Genomic DNA, 19,632 nt, shown 5'->3' with positions numbered 1-19,632 from the left:
GAAGGCCTTCTTCCCCATTTTAATCGAGAAAATACTTCTTCGTTTTGATTGGAAAATAAACCAGGACAATACAAAGGAGTAGAATACTGACTGGAATGCAGAAAATCCTCCTTAAAAAAAAAAAGGTTTAGTGTTATTTACTGAGGATTTTTCTGATTGTCAGAGGTGTGCTAATCACTTTGCATTTCCTTTCACCAACTCTATGACATCTGCCCCTTCAAAGATGAGGAAACTGATTCTTTAAAAGAGGTTAAGGAACTGGCCCAATATTACTCAGTCAGGAGGCAATGAAGTTCTTGGCTTAGCAGGTTGTGCTTTATCACCAGGGTTCTGTGCAAGACCATGCAGCTCAGACTTTCATGTGCATTCATATTAGATGGGGATCTTGCTAAAGGCACATTCTGACTCAGTAGGTCAAGAGTGGGGTTTGAAACTTTGCATTTCTAATATGCTCTCCAGTGACGAGATGGCAGTTGGTCTACAGACTGGATTTTGAGTAGCAAGGCACTAACTATACTACTGAAAGACCATCATCTCTTCCCTTTCAACAGAATGTTATGATAGTTCATTGCATTAGGAGCCAGACACTCTTACTTGGTTACGTGACCCTGATATATTTGAGACAACACAGAGACAAGAAAGATATCAATCCAGAAGCAATCGTGGTTATGGAATGCATACATTTCCATGTATTTTTACAGTAAAAATGCATTAAAAAATCTTTCACAAAAGAAACTTAAAAAATACAAGTAGGGTGTTAAGTCCTCCCCACAACATTCTTTCCAGCATCAACTGTCTCATGGGTGGGAGGGGAGTTCCTAAAGGGTTTGATTTAATCATACAAAATACTCATTCATATCATCTCTCATCAAGACATTTACATGAAGTGGGGAACTAGGGAAAGTAGGCTCAAAAGAATCAGTCTCCAATTTAAGGTTACAGTAGTTCAGAGAAAAACTCGTATCTTTCTGCTTAATGTACAGTCCCTGTAAAGTACGGTATTTTCAAACTATGAAACTCAGATGACACTGCCACACTAAGTCTTCACGGATAAAGCCAAGCCCAGGTGGGCAGCACATAGATTTTAACATGTCAAACATCTCTGACAACAAGAGAGACACTGAGATGTTAACGTCACGATCCACTCCAAAAACCACCTCTTGATTTCATTTATTTAAAACTCTGGACCACAATCGAGAGCATCGATCATTTAATATCATGGATTTGGCTAGAATGAGTGAGAGAATTCCTAGTAGTGGAGCCTTAGGAATAAAATCCCCAGTTGGCTCTTAGGCAATTGATGAAAAAAGAACATCATTATTCAGTTGCGTTCTCCCTCACCATACTACTGTAGCTCAATGTATGCTCTGTATGGAAAACTCTGAAGATAAAAATAGCAGTCTCAGACTTTTTCCTCTTTTTTAGCTATAGAATGTACATTGTGTCTGTTCCAGGAAATGAACTTGGTTTGTGCATATCCACAGAAGGACAGCTACTCATTGTAATGTTGTATAAACCCATAAGTCAAATAAAGCTATGAACAATGTTATATTTATATATGCATAGTGTTTTATAAAAAGATTGGCCCACATACTGCTTTTCATCAATACAGAAAGAGCATTAAGTCCACAGCACACCGCAAGAAATGAATGAAGAACAGAAATGCAAACAAGTGCTTAATAATTCACAAGCAGGCTCACCATGGAGGAAATGATGATATTCAAACCAACTAAAGCTTTAGAGAATTACTTATATAGTCTCCCATTTTTAAAACAGCTTTACATACCTGATTTAGTTTACAGTAAAATATATCCCAATGAATCAATTTGTTCCATATTCAGAAATATAAACACATGTCACATTCCTCACAGCTAATTTTTTTGTCATAAATTCTCTTTTATACAAGAAAAAAAGGCAACAGTTGTTTGTTTTTAAAACAGGCTCTATTAATTACAATTTTTAACTCTGTACACAAGATAATTGGCTGGTTTTCTCCATTTTTTTTCTTTATCCTTTTTTTTTTTTTTAAACAGTACCATGAGAACAACAGTGATTGACTTGCAAAGTTTTGTGTCTGTATGGAAAATGCAAAACAGTACTACGGAAATACGCAATGCATCATAAGCAGCGATTTGTTGTAGTGATCCAACAGGTACGAGCTAAGGTTTTGGCTCAGCTAGGCAGTAATTCATTTCAACCACAAGCCGGGGCTACAGCCGACCCAACCAACCTCCTGTGAGATAGCAAAAGAATGTCTTCTATTAAAGAAAAATTTCTATACTTTGTTCTGTCCAAAGATTAAAAGGACAGGGTCATAAGTGCAGATGTTTGTCAACCAGATCTAGAACCAATGAGATTGAATCCTTCTCTTTCAACCATTTTGGAGATTTTTATTATGGTTCCAAAGAAAACTGGCATTTCGAAGAATGAGCATGCCCAACCCTCATGTCTTTAAATATCAACAGAGAAGTTCCTTCTACCAAGGCTTACTCCCTCCTCCCCAGTTTGGCAAAGGGCAACCACAGGCTCATGATAAAAAGGGGAAACTTAACTTTCTGTACTAGTGATTCTTCGGGCTCCTCACACCAGCACATTGTCTCCCATGCCATTTACTATTCAGTCTCAAATCAGGCAAGACAACACCAAAGGTGTTTGCTGTGCGTTCCTTCTAGTAGGTGAGCAAAACTTTCATGGCACTGCCTTAATGAGATTCTCATTCAGTGTTGGTGATGCTAACGAACCTGACCATCTGTGCTTGGGCTGCGTTTAGGTAATGGCGACCAACCTTCTCCTCTCTGCACCTTTCTATAGCCAGGGAGAGTACAAACTGTTTTCTGAATGGAGAATAACTTGAGAACATAACATTTCTTTGTGCTTTGTGCTGTGTCCTTTAGCTATAAATATCCTTCATTTGCAACAGTAGTCTCTTCATACAGTTTGCTTAACTTTAGGATCATCAGTAATCCTCATTTATTCCAGAGTCCTCAGCTTTTACAAATATAACTTTTGCCTTTTTGCTTTTATCAAAAAACAACAACAACAACAACCAAACTCCTAACTACACTACAGCACTACATCAGTACATAACAGTCTCCATCAAATTAATTAAATTTGATCAATAATTTTCCTTACTTAGAGAAAATGATCAATAGCCGCAATTAACCAGGAGAGAAAAAGATCACCCCCACCCCCAAAGGGAACAATTCTTAACAATTCTACAGTTTATGTAGAAACAAAATTTATATCCCTTTGGGGAAGCATTTAGCAAATAATTTCCCAAAAAAGTATGCATTTAAAAATACTTTCTTTAATATGATACATCAGGCACAACACTTTTCATATATATATTTTTTTCTTATAAGATTTCAAATGCATCAAATGTCGCTAGTCAGAGGATCATCAAGCTGACGTCAGATGCTTCATTAGGTAAGAAACTAAATGATTTCAGGTTTGTGAGCTTCCTCTTCGAACCTTTGACATGGTAAAGGCTGGAAATGTGACGCAGGCTCTCAGATACTGAGGTCGGTGCTGCATTCTTTGTAAGGTCTTCTCCGCTGCTCCGGGGGATGTCTGGAACTCCGGCCGGTGTCCTGTCTTAGACTCGTCTCGTCCCTCTCCCGGTGGCTGCCTCTGTCCTCTTTGTTCCTTTTCTCCAGGGACCGCTCTCTCCTCCGCTCGGGGGACTTGGTCCGCCTCCGGTCGGTGGATTTGGCTCTCCTTTCGGGCGAGCTTCCTCTCTTGCGCTCGGGCGATCTTCTCTGATCCAAGAGTCTCTCCAGAGACCGCCGCCGCCGGCCTGGAGAGCCATCCCTCCGGCGGGTCGGGGACCGCTCTCGCCTCCTCTCCGGGGAAACCTCCTTCCTCTTCTCCTGCTTCTCCCTTCTCTCCAAAGTGTTGTCAGCACTGCGCGTGCCTTCCCTCCGCTTGTCCGGAGACCTCCTCTTGGGGCCATTGGTCACCATCCGCTCGGGTTGGGCGTCTCTTCGTCCCTCGGGTGCCCGGTCCTTGGGTCGGCAAGCCCCACTGTCGGGTTTTCTAGAAGTTCCGTTCCACGTGTGATGTTCATTGGGTTGTCTGCTATACTCTCTGCTGCCTTTGGGATCTCTCACGTGTGCCCGCTTTTCCCCATGTGGTGATGATTTGTGAAGATCGGGTGGGTAGCTGGACTCCAATGATGGATGCTGTCGGCGGTCCGGGGGCCCAGCCCTCATTTCCGGAACACCTTGTGGACCGGTGGGGGGGCCGTTCCCGTCGCTGCCGGGGTCTGCCAGGAAGAGAAACGAGAGCAACAGTTTGGTATCAAGGACCTTGGCTCCTGTCCCCACCCGCCCTCTTGAGACCCCATTAGTCACAACAAACAAACAACTGTTAAAAGCAGTCAGAATCAAAGCCAAACTGACTCTGAGTTAATTTAAGTATAATTGCAACTAGCCATGGTTAAAAACTGGTACTTGTGGCTTTTGGTATCTAGCCTACTATCTTTATACTCATATAGATCATTCAACTTGTAACATCAGTCATGAGTTTAGTCTTTAAAGGTATAACCCAAGTAATCTGTCTAGAAGTATCAAAATGGCCCTCCCCCTTAGTATCTCCCTTTCTTTTTTCCCCAGCCATCACCCTTCCTCCCTGACATCTCCCCCTACTCCATGACAGATAATATTCCTTTGTTTAAAGATTGTTTTAATTTGCTTACAAAAATCTGGGCTGTTGAACTAGAGGGGCATGAGGGAACTTTGTAAGGGAATGGAAAGAATCTATGTTTTGATCTGAGTAGGGATTAAATGGGTTCATAGAGAGGTAGAAATTCACTGCTCTGGACCCTCAGGCTTTATGAATGTTACTGTAAGCAAAGTATACTTTCATTAAAAAAAAAAAAAAACATCCAGGCTGGTGATGACAGAGGCAACACAGCCAGATGTTGACGACAGGCAAACGTGACATTATGGGAGGGTCCATTAAACATCTCTCTACCTGTGTGAGTGCTGTGCAACTATTTTCTTTATTTTTGCATATGTTTAAGGAGCTGTTTTGAAACTGTGGAGTCATTGGACAGATAAAAGGAAGTGGAAGAGAGGTTGTCAAGTGCATATTTGACATTACATGGCGTTTGCACAGAGGCACTCTTCTTGATGCTATAAAAGCAGCCAGAATTACATCTAAGGTGTGGATTCACTGGGTGACTTTTTATAACCTTAAGACATCTGTAGATTAAAAAGCAGGGGAGCCCTATAAAGGCTCCTGTTTTTATTGTTAAACTATCTGAAATGACACTGCAAAAACATTAAATAGCATCCTGGATTTAGGAGAGTTCTTTTCAAAGCTTTGTCATACCTAAACCCAGTAAGTCATACATACTATCCCATTCCAGGCTCAGCACCAGACATGATGTGCTGTATCATAGAGGACAAACCAGGGCCACAGTCACAGAGACTAAGAAATCATTGGTGCTCTTTAAGGATCTTTAATGAGTCAACAAGGTCAACATTAGGCAATTAATCTTTCATGAATGATCTCCCAAAACCTAGGGTGAGTTTTAACAAAAACAGGAACATAGCCTAAAGCAGGAATCAGTAAACTTTTTTCTGTAAAGGGCCAAAGAGTAAAATATTTATGGTTTTTGCATGCCACATACTTTGTCACAACTGTTCATCTGCCACTATATGGCAAACGCAGCCATAGACAACACATTCAAGAAATGGCCATGGTTATGTGCCAATAAAACTTTACTTATCAATTCAAAAACAGGCTGTGGATAGATTTGGCCCCTGGACTGTCATTCGACAAGAGATAACTAAGTAGGAAATCTCATCTTCCTGTTTTAGCAGAGTCTTATCTCTTGAGGTGAGAGCTTTGCGATCTGAGATTTGTTGTTTTGGAATGGCTGGGGAGGTGTCTAGAAATAACACACACAGAAGCTTATGAAGTCATTTTAAGATCTAGGTGAGGGAAGGGGCTTCAGTGACCATCCTAAATCTAACCTTGGGGTTTTTTACACCTATATTTAAGAGAAGGGAGAGTAAGGCTTCCACAGAGTCAGTGGTGTACTTACAATTCAAAGAACGCAGGGTGCTCAGAATGAATTGCCAAACATATCAAAACAGAGCTAAAGCAGAAGCAATGAGGAAATTAGGCCACAGCACAGAAACACCTAGTATTGATTGAGCTACAAACCGTAGTTTGATTATGGCCCATAAGGTAGAAGCAAGCCTCCCCGAGCTTTTCATTTCTCATACATGCAGCGATATTAGGAGGTATCATCGCTGTAGAAGGGAGGGCCCAGCACCAAGAACAGTCAGAGAAGAGAGAGAAAGAGAGAAAGAGAAAAAGTTGAACATTTAGATTCCCTATAACAAAGAGGAAAGAAAAAAAAATCTGCATTTGTTAACATAGGGTAAAGAGAGTTTATTTGTCCAGTCAGACAGTCTAAGGCAACACTCAAATAAGGCTGCAGAGACCAAAATCAGAACAGTGACGTTTTCAGACAGCCAGATAAGGTGAGAGAACCCAGACAATGGATGCATCCTTTTTTTTTCTTTTACTTTCTTTCTTTTTCAAACAACTGGAACAATGACAGGCTGGCATAGGAGAGCATTAACAATAAACAACAGAAAAACAAAGTTCCCTCCCTCCCCCTCCCCGCCCCCAAGACCGCGGCAGTTAAATTAAGTACAAAAAACTCATTACAAAAATAGCCTCACAGAGAAGCAGGTTCCAATCAAGTCAGAAAAATATTGGAACTTAACATATTATAACCCATTTGTGACTCTAATCAATAGAATTAGAGAAATTTAGTCCCAATGACACATGGAGACGTTACAGTAGCACAACCCTGGCACATTCAACCCTTTTTGGAAAAAAAAAAAAAACGGTGTATTGAAATGATCTTTATTTTTAGCCCAAAGAACATTGGTTAGTGTTGGATTTTCATCCTCAGTGCAACAGACATAGGTTTTGAGAAGGTACACAGGTTACTGATGATGACTCGCAAATGAAAGATCACATCCAACAGAAGCATAGGGAAGACAGAAAAGGGAGACAGTGTTACACAGTTTCAGTGGCATCAGTACACCTATAGTCAAGGTTTAGTACAGCGCACAGTTGTGGCATCGTAATGTTGTCAAAATACTTCCCCTGTGGTTGGGCATGTCTAAAGGGGCCTCATCAGATACCCACCCCTCCCCCACCACGGGCCCCTCATATTTTGCACCTGTATGGATGTCCAACACCTGGGAAGACAGTCCTTCAAAGGAGTTCTCGTTCTCCTTGACCTGCACCTGAATTAAGGATCTCATCAAGTCCAAAACGCAACTGGGAATTGTGCCAAATGACTTTCAGAAAAGAGGGTAATAACAGATAAATCCCTAATAAAGGGGACCAATGTATATGGGGACCATTCAATCACAGTTTCTATAGAAACTTTTGTAGACCTTTGGTTGGGAAGAAGAGCCCTACATCTAGGGCATAGCTTTTTTTTTTTTTCCTTTAAATTTTAAACAAGAATCTCAAATAGGACACAATTATTATAATATACAATATTTCACCATCAGAACACTAAGCTATGTAAAGATCATTGCTGTTTGGTCAAATCATGTCTACAGATATGACAAAGGAACTCTATGCATAAGCTGGCTTTCCTCACAGGAAAGGTATAGTAACATGTTTCCCTCATGATGGGCACTGGGAATTGATTTCATCCTTTATCATCTAAAAACATATGGCTAAAGTTTCAACAGTTTTGTTTGTTTGTTTGTTTGAGTTGTGGGCTCAGGTGGTCTGATTTGGGGTAGGGACCAGTGGGAGGGGATGCAGAAGAACTGTATCCACCTCCTTGATGCTGAGCAAGGCCCCCAAATCATCTCCAAAATTCATGCCTCTTAAATAAAGATATCAAGTAATCAAAAACAAGAGAGGAGAAAAAAAATTGTGCCTCAACATTATCACTCAGGAAACCTGCTTTCCTGCTTCTTAAAAGGAGTAGAGTCATTTTGTGCTAACAATTGGATCTGAGAAACGGTTTGGCACAGTTCAAACAAACATTCCTTCGCTCTTGGTCGGACTAGACAAAATGTTCTCTCTGATTATCAGAAAGGGGGCTATATAAAGATCTCGTCTTAGACCATGCCCCAGTCCACGTGAGCAAGCAAAAGGATGAAATGTGTAGAGATTTCAGAACAAGCGAGGCAAATAATCACATGGTGCGAGAGGCTGGTAAGACACTGGTGAATAGGGGAAACAAAGACTTTCCTGCTGCAGTTCTGGAGACAAATTCATGGAGTCATGCCAGGGAAGGAAGGAATGTTTTCATAGTTTGACCCACCATATTCTGGGACCGAGCCGTCTCCCCGCTTCAGAAACAGACGCACTCTGCGGCCACCATTCTTAATCAGTTCTATAGCCCGAGAATGCTTCATGTTTTTGGTGGTCTCACCATTGATCTCTAAAATTTCATCACCAACCTGCCAGAAAGAGAGAGCCAAGTGAGAAGATCACCAAAGGGTTTCATCAGCTATGGAGATGCTTTATGATTTCATTGGACATGTTCCAGAAAAATCTTCTATTACTTAGGAGACAGAAATGAAAAAAAAAAAAAAAAAAACACCCCCAAACTCTCTGTCCTCAAGGAGATGACATTCTAATATGGGAAATATAATACAACAGGCAACTTAAAAAAATACATGGTATGCTAGATCGTGTAAGCGCTAAGGTAAAAAAATAAAGCAGAGGGAAATATAAGTTGCTGAAGGAAGAGGATGTGGTTGACAGCTTCTAGAATGGCCCCCAGTGATCCTTGCCTACTTGAATTCAAACCCTGTGTAAACTCCTTTCCTTTGGATGTGGGCTGGAATGAATGACTTGCTTTTCACGAACAGAACATGGTAAATGTGATGAGAGGTCAAAGATAAGGTTACAAAACAACTTTGGCTTTTGCCTTACTGGCCCTCATTTGTCGTCTCACTTGTCTATTCTGATGCACGTTGTGACAGAGCCTATGGTACTGAAACGAGAGAGGGCTTGGGCCAACAGCCCAAGCTGCACTGATCCTGACAACAACCATGAAGCTTTAGAGGCAAATCCTTCCCTAGAGGAGCCTTCAGATGAGACCACACTCCGGGCTGATACACTGACTGCTAATACGCTGGAGGTAAAGGAGTGAACAAGACAGGCCAGATACTTCCTCTCAAGAAGCACATATTCTAGAAGGCAGAAGAGAAAAAGACTGGTGCTGGAGTTTAAGGCACTGAATTTGAGTCCTATCACTTGTTAGCTAAGTGATCTTGGCTAAGTTCTCTACTTTTTTGCAGTTCATTTCCTATCTGAGTAAGGGGAGGATAACAACTCATGCCTTTCATGTTGAGGTCCAATTAAATGTTACAGTATGTCATGTGAACTAGATAACATGATACAAAATATAATAATGGTATTTCTTTCAATCAGAAACTTTTTTAAATGAGTAACTGCTGCTAAGTTGCTTCAGTCATGTCTGACTCTGTGCGACCCCATAGATGGCAGCCCACCAGGTTCCCCTGTCCCTGGGATTCTCCAGGCAAGAACACTGGAGTGGGTTGCCATTTCCTTCTCCAATGCATGAAAGCGAAAAAATAAAGTGAGGTCGCTCAGTCGTGTCCGACTCCTAGCGACCCCATGGACTGCAGCCCACCAGGCCCCTCTGTCCATGGGATTTTCTAGGCAAGAATACTGGAGTGGGGTGCTAAAAGCAAAATCCATGTGTTTGAAATATGAACAAAAGGACTATATACCACTATATATGCACAAATTATGCATGTGTATATATAGAGGAAGGATATATAAGAAACTGGTACATAATTTGACCTTGGAAATTATATTCTTACTATGCATCATTTTTTTATCTAATTCTAAAAAATCACATTCCTGGTCTACTTTCTCAATTAAAAAAATCTTATTAAAAAATTCAGTCTTCAGAAATATAAACTTCAAGATTCTGTCTTAAGTTACAAGTATTAAATTCCTTATCTTTGGTCACTTTCCGCCCTTTCTGCTCAGGACTAATTTTATTCACTTTTTTCCTTTCCTGATCTGACTCTTGATTTCTTTTAATTCCTTCCAAACTGCTCCCTATGTATGTCTCAATCTATGCCCCCTAGATATAATGAACAAATGATTTTTTAAAAATCATTTGATCTGCCCAGAAGAGCAACATATTCATACGTGGTAGGAGATATTAGATATCGAAATAGAACACAGTGGTTTTTTTGGCATGTGTGCATTTAAAATTTGCATTACTGAGTAATACCAAATGATCTTGAATATTCATGCTATGGTGTCCTTGGTCCACTGTTAAGAAAGACAGTTAACTCATTCCTGAGGCCAGGGAAATGTGGCAGTGAGTAGTGAGAGACTGAACGGAGCTCACCACCCAGAACCTACAGAACCACATGGCTTCCTGCTCTCAAAGCATGCTGGGATACCCAGGAATTCCAGGGAAGTAAGGCTGGAAGAAGCACAAGCTGGAATCAAGATTGCTGGGAGAAATATCATAACCTCAGATATGCAGATGACACCACCCTTATGGCAGAAAGTGAAGAGGAACTAAAAAGCCTCTTGATGAAAGTGAAAGAGGAGAGTCGAAAAGGTGGCTTAAAGCTCAACATTCAGAAAACTAAGATCATGGCATCTGGTCCCATCACTGCATAAGAAATAGATCGGGAAACAGTGGCTGACTTTATTTTTTGGGGCTCCAGAATCACTGCAGATGGTGATTGCAGCCATGAAATTAAAAGATGCTTATTCCTTGGAAGGAAAGTTATGACCAACCTAGATAGCATATTCAAAAGCAGAGACATTACTTTGCCAACAAAGGTCCGTCTAGTCAAGGCTATGGTTTTTCCCGTGGTCATGTATGGATGTGAGAGTTGGACTGTGAAGAAGGCTGAGCGCCAAAGAATTGATGCTTTTGAACTGTGGTGTTGGAGAAGACTCTTGAGAGTCCCTTGGACTGCAAGGAGATCCAACCAGTCCATTCTAAAGGGGATCAGTCCTGGGTGTTCTCTGGAAGGAATGATGCTGAGGCTGAAACGCCAATACTTTGGCCACCTCATGGGAAGAGTTAACTCATTGGAAAACACTCTGATGCTAGGAGGGATTGGGGGCAGGAGGAGAAGGGGACGACAGAGGATGAGATGGATGGATGGCATCACCGACTCCATGGACATGAGTTTGAGTGAACTCCAGGAGTTGGTGCTGCAATTCATGGGGTCGCAAAGAGTCGGACACGACTGAGAGACTGAACTGAACTGAACTGAATATGAGATTAAGTATAAGAGATGGAAAATGGGATTGGGATTTGGAAATGGGATTCAGACAATATCCACTTTATTAAGTTCATGGGTGAATTTAATCCTTTATTCAATGCCAGAGTTGGAAGAGCTCACCTAATTCTGGTAGATACATCTAAGCTTGAGGGAGAGATGAAAAGCTGTAGAAACATGTAATGCTCACGAGCGTGCAGGCCCTAATCATAAGATGTCAAGAAGTCACTGCAGATGACTTATTCACGTCCATCCCAGATGCCTCTCCCTTACTTACCTTCATCTTCCCACACCTTTCAGCAGGACCATCCTCTGCTAAGCGCAGAACGTAGAGGTCCATGTTATACTCTCGACCTCCTCGAAGACTGAAACCAAATCCCTTGGCTCCTCTTTCCAGCTCCACAGTGTAAAAATCTTGCTCCTATTCAAAGAAATTAAACGCAGTTATTCTGGGAGGACTTAAATTGACACACATTTCTCTCTCTTTCCCCAAACACTCTCCATTATGGCTCATTTGACCCAAAGGCACAATTTGTATCCCCTTCTTGGTGGTTTCTAATTGTTTATTAATATCAATTAACCTTAGGAGTTTGGAGATCCAGAATGTGAAAACATTCATGAGTGTGCATACAGATTGCATACCAACATGCATATATTAAAATTTAATCAGTGAGGCTGTGACTTGCATTTGTGGCAAGAAAAATCCTTCATTAAATAATACCATCCTGCACATCGCTGGTGTTTTAGCCTCCCTGCCCAAGGCCCTAAAATATCTCATCATTTGGATAGCAACGGCAAGCCCCACACATCCTGACAGTGGTTCCTATGCTGGTTAGGAGAATTGGGAAAAGATTAGGAAAGGCTTTGAGAAGGCCAGTGAGGGGGAGGAAGAACAAAAAAAAACCTACTTAACTCTGTATCACCCAATGTTTCCCAAATCTGCTTCACTTATTATCACGTGTGCACCCTCCATTACCACCTTGTGGGACAGGTAGGTAGCTTTAGGAGCCTCACCTGAAATTCACAAGTCTGAGAAACAGCTTAACCAAAAGACATTTTCTTGACATAAACGCCTTTATGAATACCAAGACCAGCTATCTCCTGTTTTGCTTTCTCTGATCACCTATTATTGAGATAATTGGTAGCATTTTATTTTGTTTGGTCCTCCTTGTCCCCTGCCTCCAGAAAAAGGATGTCTAGGGATATTTTTCAAAGGTAGTAAAGTAATGTTATTTACTTGATAACCCAATGTGAGTTTATGTTTAGTATATATTTAGTACATAAAAGGTTATTTATGTTAATTGCAAGTACCTTATAAGATACCTGGTAAAAAGAGCTTCAGGAAATTGGAAGGAAATGCACAAAGCCAATAAGGCAAAAAGAGAAACAGTCCTCACCTGTGTTGCCTGGGGTGCTTTGAATTCAAACTGAGATTCTGGCTTTGGTTTGGTGGTATTCCTGCCAAAGCAAGAGAAAAAATATATATAAGAGCAAGCCGTGGAGAGCCTGAGAAAGAATCAAAGAGCAGTATCATCACACCACCAAGAGTTACTTTTTTCCCCTGAAAGTAACAAAAGAAGCCAAAGTCATGTCTGACCTGGTCTCCTGGGCTCCTTGCTGCGAAGGGGTGTGTGTGGTGGTGATGGTGGCTATCTTCTCCGCATTGGTCAGCAGAGTGGCATTTGAAGACTCTGCAGGGTAAGAGAGAACATCATGAAATGAAGGCCCTGGAGAAGACATCATCAAATCAGGTGTGCAGAAGCCCCACACCTGAATGACATCTGAATTCTCTGTCACCATTTCAAAATGTTCTGACTTGAATTTCTAAACAAGAGTGTAAAGAACCGTTCTAAGATCTTCTATGATGTGAGCCATGTACACCCCCATGACACTCCTCCAACTAGGTATCTCCACAAATGAAATAAAGAGTTTGCCAAGAAAATGGTACTTTAAAAATCATAGCCAAGGTAGGTGCCTTTCACTCTTCCCCCATCACTTGAAAAGGGCAGTCCCATCAAATCACTGCAAAATTATTTCCCAGACTTTTACAGGCTAATAATAAATGTCTCTGCTAATGTCCCTGCAATTTATCGGTGATCTTTAGTGAGTCTGCTTGATTTTCTCATGTGAATAGTCAGTGTTCTAACTTCTTGCTACTAATAAATATACATACAGAGAACATCTACTTTCTTCCCCAAAGCTTTTAATGAAACACAACTAAAAATGTGGAATTCTTGTGAGATCTTGCCTAGTATCACTCATGAAGAGTTATTTTTAAAACTTGGATTAGTCAGAGCCAGTATGTAAATCTAAGTTGTATGAATCAGGAAGCCACCCTAATGTAACAAATATGATTGTATTCTTATGTAAATTGACTTTCTTCTTCACTAAACACATTCATAAACATCTTCATTAATCTCTGGGAGCTTGGAAACCTAGGATTTGAAAACACTCATGAACATGCCTACAGACTGCTAACCGACGTGCATATATAAAAATATATTAAAATAATTTACATAGTATCAGTCTTATGTTCTTTTACTAATTATTTCTCCATTAAGATCAAGGCAGATAATAAACAATGATGAGTAAGCTGCACTATTTGAATTTATTTTTAGATTGACACTTTGGAACCTGCCACACATTTTCTAATCAAGAAAATGCTAAATGTGGGGGTGAAGTTCTTAGATTAGCCTGTAAACTACCCCTTTACTTCACAGTGTACCATGAAGTCTAGAAGTTTCTAGGAGTTCTGAGGTTTGCAGTAGGCACTCCATAGTTTGTGGAATACATGTATCTACCCACCACATATAACGGAGTTTCTATGGATATCTCACTAATCCCACTTATTTGTGCTCTATCTTCCATTGTACTTTGCTAAAAATGCTACTCAGCTTAGATCTGACTTTCCGTTATTCTATTTTCATTACAAATAGCTGTTAAAGGCAAAGGGCTGGAGATCAGACCCGGGTTCAAACCTCTTTGTCCTTGACTCACTATCTGTATGTCTTCTTTTCCTTGAAAGGGATGATGACAATCATCATCCCTTTCCTTGGAGTAAAGTATATGAAACGCGTAGCACTGTATCTGACATATAGTAAGCACTCAACATACACTGACTGCAGCCAGTGCCCTTGCTACTGTTTCTATTCTGTATTTATTACTGTGGAAATGGGTTTAAGTTTTTTAAACTCTCTGCAAAATGAGACAGTTGAAATATGACTTTAACAGTTTCTATTCCAGCCCTAAAGCTTATGATCTGGATAGTGGTGGTGCAAGATTAGTAAGAAAATGTAACGCAATCAGGTGAACAAAAACTGTGAATCCAGTTCATGCTTCAGAACGATGTCTCCCACAGAACCTGTTCTACCAACTGCTGCACCAGAATCTGAGGGAACAGTAATCTATGGTCAAGCAGGGGTGAAAACCAGTGGATGAGACAGAAGTGTTTTTGCATGTCTGTGTTTTGTGTTCCCTATGGACCCTTAATGGTGCCAGTATACCTTGGGACCCTCCAAGAGGGGGACGTGGTGCTTCTCAAGCTCGTCGGGTGTTCTGGTTACAAGGTCAGAGACTAGACTCAGACTACCTGGCTTTGCAACCCAAACTTTGCAATTTACTAGCTGGGACTTGAAGGAAAGTTACTTAGACCTTCTATGCTTGAGTTTCCTCATCTACACATACAGAATAACAGAAGTATCTAAGAACACTGATGCAAAGACCACCTGGGAGGAAAAGTGTTTGGGCTCGTGCCCGGCACATAAAAACTGCTCAAAAATTGAAGACCATCTTTTTTATGGGTGGCATGTATTTATTACCGTTATCACAATATTAAGAGCATAATATTAGTCTGTTTTTATGACCGCAGTTAACCGGCACAACCAAGGTGATAAACTGAAGTGGTATTTCATAAAGTCTACCTGCTGTGCCCCTACCTAGGACTAGTAGACTGCAAAGCCTGTCAATGTGACTTGCCAGAAGTTTCATAAACATGTATTGGTCCTTTAAAAAAACTTCATATTATGTACTGTAATTAATTTTATGGAGACTCTCTGGGAAATCACAAGATTGCTTGGGCCATGGGGAAATCACCATCAGGATACCAAAAAGAAAGTTTCCTTGTAATTAGAGTGATTATAATTACTGAATTGTGCAGAGGTTCCCCTTTAGAGTTCTTGGGTGTTTTTGGTAGCCAGAGTTTTCTAGGCAGATCAGATCCTATTCTCAAGCCTTTTTAGTACTTCTGCCATTTTCAAGGTTTGATGAGATGCAACAGATAACCACTCAACATACGTATAAGTAGAATTCTTTTATTCATTTTCCTCCCATCATTCCTTTGCTATTTTCAAATATTTATATGCAAATCTGTTCTGAGTTGAAGCTTAACGTTAAGCATTTCGGAAATTAACATTTGGTATGCAAGTGCCTATTTGAGCGAGCCCACTGAATTTTTTCTCCTTTGTTTTTCTTAATCTATGAACAACCACCATATTTCAATAATTTCCAATGTGCCACACACCGTGTACGGTTCCTTCCCACATGCACTGTTTCATTTCATCCTCATAACTCAAAGAAATAGGTGCGATTAATTATGCCCATTTTAAAGCTGAAGACGCTGAGGCTTACAAAAAGTAGGCAATATGTCCAAGGTCATCCAGAGAGCAAGTGGAGGCACTGGCAATTAAACCCAGGGCCTGCCTGATAGTTAACTTTTAGTTTCACTCTGTTTACAAGGGAATTATTCAGGGGTCAAGGAAATTGGATGTGATTGGTACATTTCCTTCTTAACAAGCAAGTACTTTTACCTTTCTGTATAAATACCAACTTCACTAAGTTGTATCACAGATGAATTAAAATACAAAACACTCTGGTTTTGACTTCTAGATTTCCTGGGTCATTTTCAAGCACTATTAACTTTTAGCATATCCTCAATTTCCAGGATGCTTTTTAAAAGATCTATAATGTTATATATATATATTTAAATGAGCTTTTAAGTCTTCATTTAGAATCAAACCAAGACAGTGTGTGCTGAAATTCTCTCCAGCTTTTAAAACTACGGAGTTGAAGCCCATCCTCACAAATTTCTATCTCTAGTCCAAAGTAAAATGTCCCCCATATAAAAGAATAAACACAAAAGACGGGTCTGATATAATATACACCCTAGCAACGGTTTTAAAAAGGACTGTCAATGTATTTGACTTGTGGAACTCTTAAGGCAGGTGGACAGGTTGACTGTTTTCATGATAAATTCCAGCAAGTGCCCTATGTGCTTTCTTAAACAGTGTTTATACCTGCTTTAACTCTCCTGGGAGAATGAAAATGGATATTACTACCGTTTCCACAGCAATCACGTATCGAGAGGAGCATATCCTACCTCTCAAGGCACCGTCACGGTGCTGTGCTAAACCAGGGCACTAACTTCTGAAAGGACCTTCTATCTTGGGTTTCAACTTATCTCCGTGACAAGTGATTACCATTCTAACCTTGCTCCCATGTTAATAACCTTAGCTGCCCTTACAGAACCACATTACAAGGCCAAGCAAATAGACAATGGATACAATCATTCTATTCATAAATATTTTAATGCATAAACACATATGTAATAAACACCTGAAGGAAGCATTTGAAAATTTAAATCCCATAAATATTTGAAAAGTTTGGGGAGGCTTTTAAAATGTGTATGATAGAAACTCTGTTCTTCTTGCCTGAGTATATGTTAGCTATCATATCTACCTTTGCCAAGGAAATGGCATTACCTGTGTCACCAAGCCTTACTTCCTATACAAGTAAATACTTTAAGTCAGAGAGATGTGAAGTACAGAAACAGATACATAAACACGTATAACTGAGTCACTTTGTTGTGCACCAGAAACTAACACAGCGTTGTTAACTAACTATACGTCAATAAAAAGAAAAAATTAAAAACTAAAAAGACTTCAGGGAAAAGAGACTATATTTAAATAATGTCTTTTATTTTTATCATTTATTTATTTAGGGTGCACCATGGGGCAAGCAGGACCTTAGTTCCCCAACCAGGGATCAAACCCACGCCCCATGCAGCGGAAGCATGGATACTTAACCACTGGACCTCCAAGTAAGTCCCTAAATAATGTATTTTTAATTTCATAAATATTTTCATTAGTTTGAACTTGACTCAATCTGATGATTCCATGAGAGCCTGGCTCAGTCAGGATCTGCTCTGTCTGATTAGTCTCACTCACAGACTTCACAGGGTATCTCTATACACTCCAGTAGTAGGAGGCATGTGTGCTCTGACTTGCCAGAATTCAAGTTCAAATTCAGTACGTAAGCCAGTCTGTGGGCCTTTCTGTGTTGCCATGATAAATTTCCTATCCAGCTGTCCACCTCTCACAGGGGAAGAGGCTCTGCCCTCACTCCACCTCCCAGCCTCTTCCCAAAGGTCGTAAAAGCCTAGGATGGTGAGAACCCCCCTGAACATGCCTGTCTGAGAACTGTGAATGACACAATAGTGCCCAAATCAAGGGGGGTCATGTTTCAAAGCTTTTGTTGGAGGGGGCTAGCAGAGACAGAACGGTGAGAGGGGAATGGGAGAAAGAGAGTGAGGAGAGAAGTGAAGCTGGAGAAATCAGGTGACTGATGACAAGAGGAACGAACATGAGCATGCTGCTTCCCTGGAAAACAGTCGATCTTGATCCCATGCTTCCATTGCAGGAGGCATGGGTATGGTTCCTGGTTGGGGAAGAATTGCCACAAGGCACAGCCAATGGATACGGAGTAAGTTCCCAGCATGGCCCAATCAAGGGTGCATCGTCCTCTTTTTTTTAATTTGATCATTTTTTAGTGAGAAAACTAAAACAGTTGTAGTAAGAAAATTTTTTAAATGGTTATGATGCCTTATGTAAAATAGAAGGGAAAAATATATATATAAAAGTCACTTGGGGACTAATGCCAGGTATGGTTTATTCCTTTAAACCATATATTAATATTTTGGTTGTGAATTTCATTTAGGGCCATTCTCAGTCATTAAGTATATGTGATCTCTCCTTAATTCATGACTCCATTAATAGTAAATGGGTTATCTATTAGAGGCATCTTTGAATATACATTTTGCAAACATTTATCCTGAATTGAAATATGACTGACATGACAGGATAAAATCAGAAAACACAAGTATTCAATGACAGTGTGAAAATGATGACTGCAGTTCAATCCTTGTCTGATAAAAATAACCGCTAAGAACTGTTAAAATTGCTCAACCACGTTGTGATATTATTTCAAGACTACTTTGCTTTTTAAGTTCCCCTTTGAGGAGCTGTGCAAAGAAAGGATGAGTTAGTCTTCAACTCCATAATGAACAAGTAACTAGCCCAGAAACTAATATAAAGTGTTTAGCCTCATCTCCTCCAAGTTTGGTCAGCTTATCTCTTTCTGTCTGGCTCATAAGAGTGCCTCTTCCTGAAGTGGCTCCTTGTGTTTCTGAGAACAGTACCCTGAACAAGATGGATTTCTAAGAGCTCCTGAGCCACTCCGATGAAGGACTTCAGTTTTTTTATGAAGATCACTCAACAAAATGTCTCTGGGCTAGTCCATTAAACACTAGAGTAAGAGACTGAAGGAGACCAGAACTTTCTGACATGGAGAGAATGCCTTCCTTTTACCTTACAATCTACCATGTCCAGCACACTTTTATGGAGAGGAAGTGGATCCAGCATGATTTTCTCTTCATCAGATTGCAAAGGTCACTCTCTGTTCTATAGGTTCTTGTAAAATCCTCATGGATTGCTTCAGCATCTCTCCAGAAATCTAACCCTACTGCCTTCATTCTAACTTCCAAGATGGCAATTTTTGGCCCCACTTTAAAGATGAGTATTAGAAATCCACCCTCTGCCAGACTTGATTCCCTTTACCTGCACAAAGATGAGTATTAGAAATCCACTTTCTGTCAGACTTGATTCCCTTTACCTGCACTTTGAAAATGACAAAGTAATTGGTGAAGAGTTTTATTATCATGGTGGTGAATTCCTGAAATATCTTGTGATGAAATCACATCCTCAGCAGCACATCAATCCTTAACTACACTGTATCAACTTTAACATCTACTTTCTTCTCACCAAGACAGCCTGTGATAGCTCTGTTCAAATTTTACACTTTTGAAGGACTGTGGTTTTAAAAAACATCTTTTTATTGACAAATGTTATTGGATAATCTATCTTGCTCTCCAGTTGTTGGTGTTCAGGTTCTCAAAAAATACTTTCCCTTGCCCAATATTAATTTAAGTCAACAAGTACGTGCACAGGAGTATAAGTTGCTTCTGCATATTTATCTTTCCTGATTGTGAATTCTTTTCTAAGCTCTTCCC

The 19,632-nt window shown here is 40.3% G+C and overlaps 1 protein-coding gene across 18 annotated transcripts in view; it reads right to left on the bottom strand.

Annotated features, from left to right (window-relative positions):
* Positions 1 to 662: 662 nt before the first annotated feature.
* The window catches only part of MAGI1 (membrane associated guanylate kinase, WW and PDZ domain containing 1), a 640,650-nt gene continuing 621,680 nt past the window's right edge, over positions 663 to 19,632 (bottom strand). For 12 of the 18 annotated variants that reach the window (XM_019984495.2, XM_019984497.2, XM_019984498.2 and 9 more), the window contains 5 exons: positions 12,889 to 12,982; positions 12,689 to 12,749; positions 11,569 to 11,712; positions 8,321 to 8,459; positions 663 to 4,264 (listed from right to left, as the gene is read on the bottom strand). In XM_019984495.2, coding sequence (XP_019840054.2) covers positions 3,510 to 4,264; positions 8,321 to 8,459; positions 11,569 to 11,712; positions 12,689 to 12,749; positions 12,889 to 12,982 — 1,193 coding nt within the window. In that variant the 3' untranslated portion in view covers positions 663 to 3,509. Of the gene's footprint in view, positions 4,265 to 6,174; positions 6,264 to 6,390; positions 8,460 to 11,568; positions 11,713 to 12,688; positions 12,750 to 12,888; positions 12,983 to 19,632 lie in introns of those variants that run through there. The other 6 variants (XM_019984506.2, XM_019984508.2, XM_019984507.2 and 3 more) reach the window with 2 other exon arrangements.

Source organism: Bos indicus, chromosome 22 (genome assembly GCF_029378745.1).
Source record: "Bos indicus isolate NIAB-ARS_2022 breed Sahiwal x Tharparkar chromosome 22, NIAB-ARS_B.indTharparkar_mat_pri_1.0, whole genome shotgun sequence".
NCBI classification, from domain to species: Eukaryota; Metazoa; Chordata; class Mammalia; order Artiodactyla; family Bovidae; genus Bos; species Bos indicus.
Note: the sequence above shows the minus strand (reverse complement) of the source record. Positions and strands in the feature narration are given on the sequence as shown.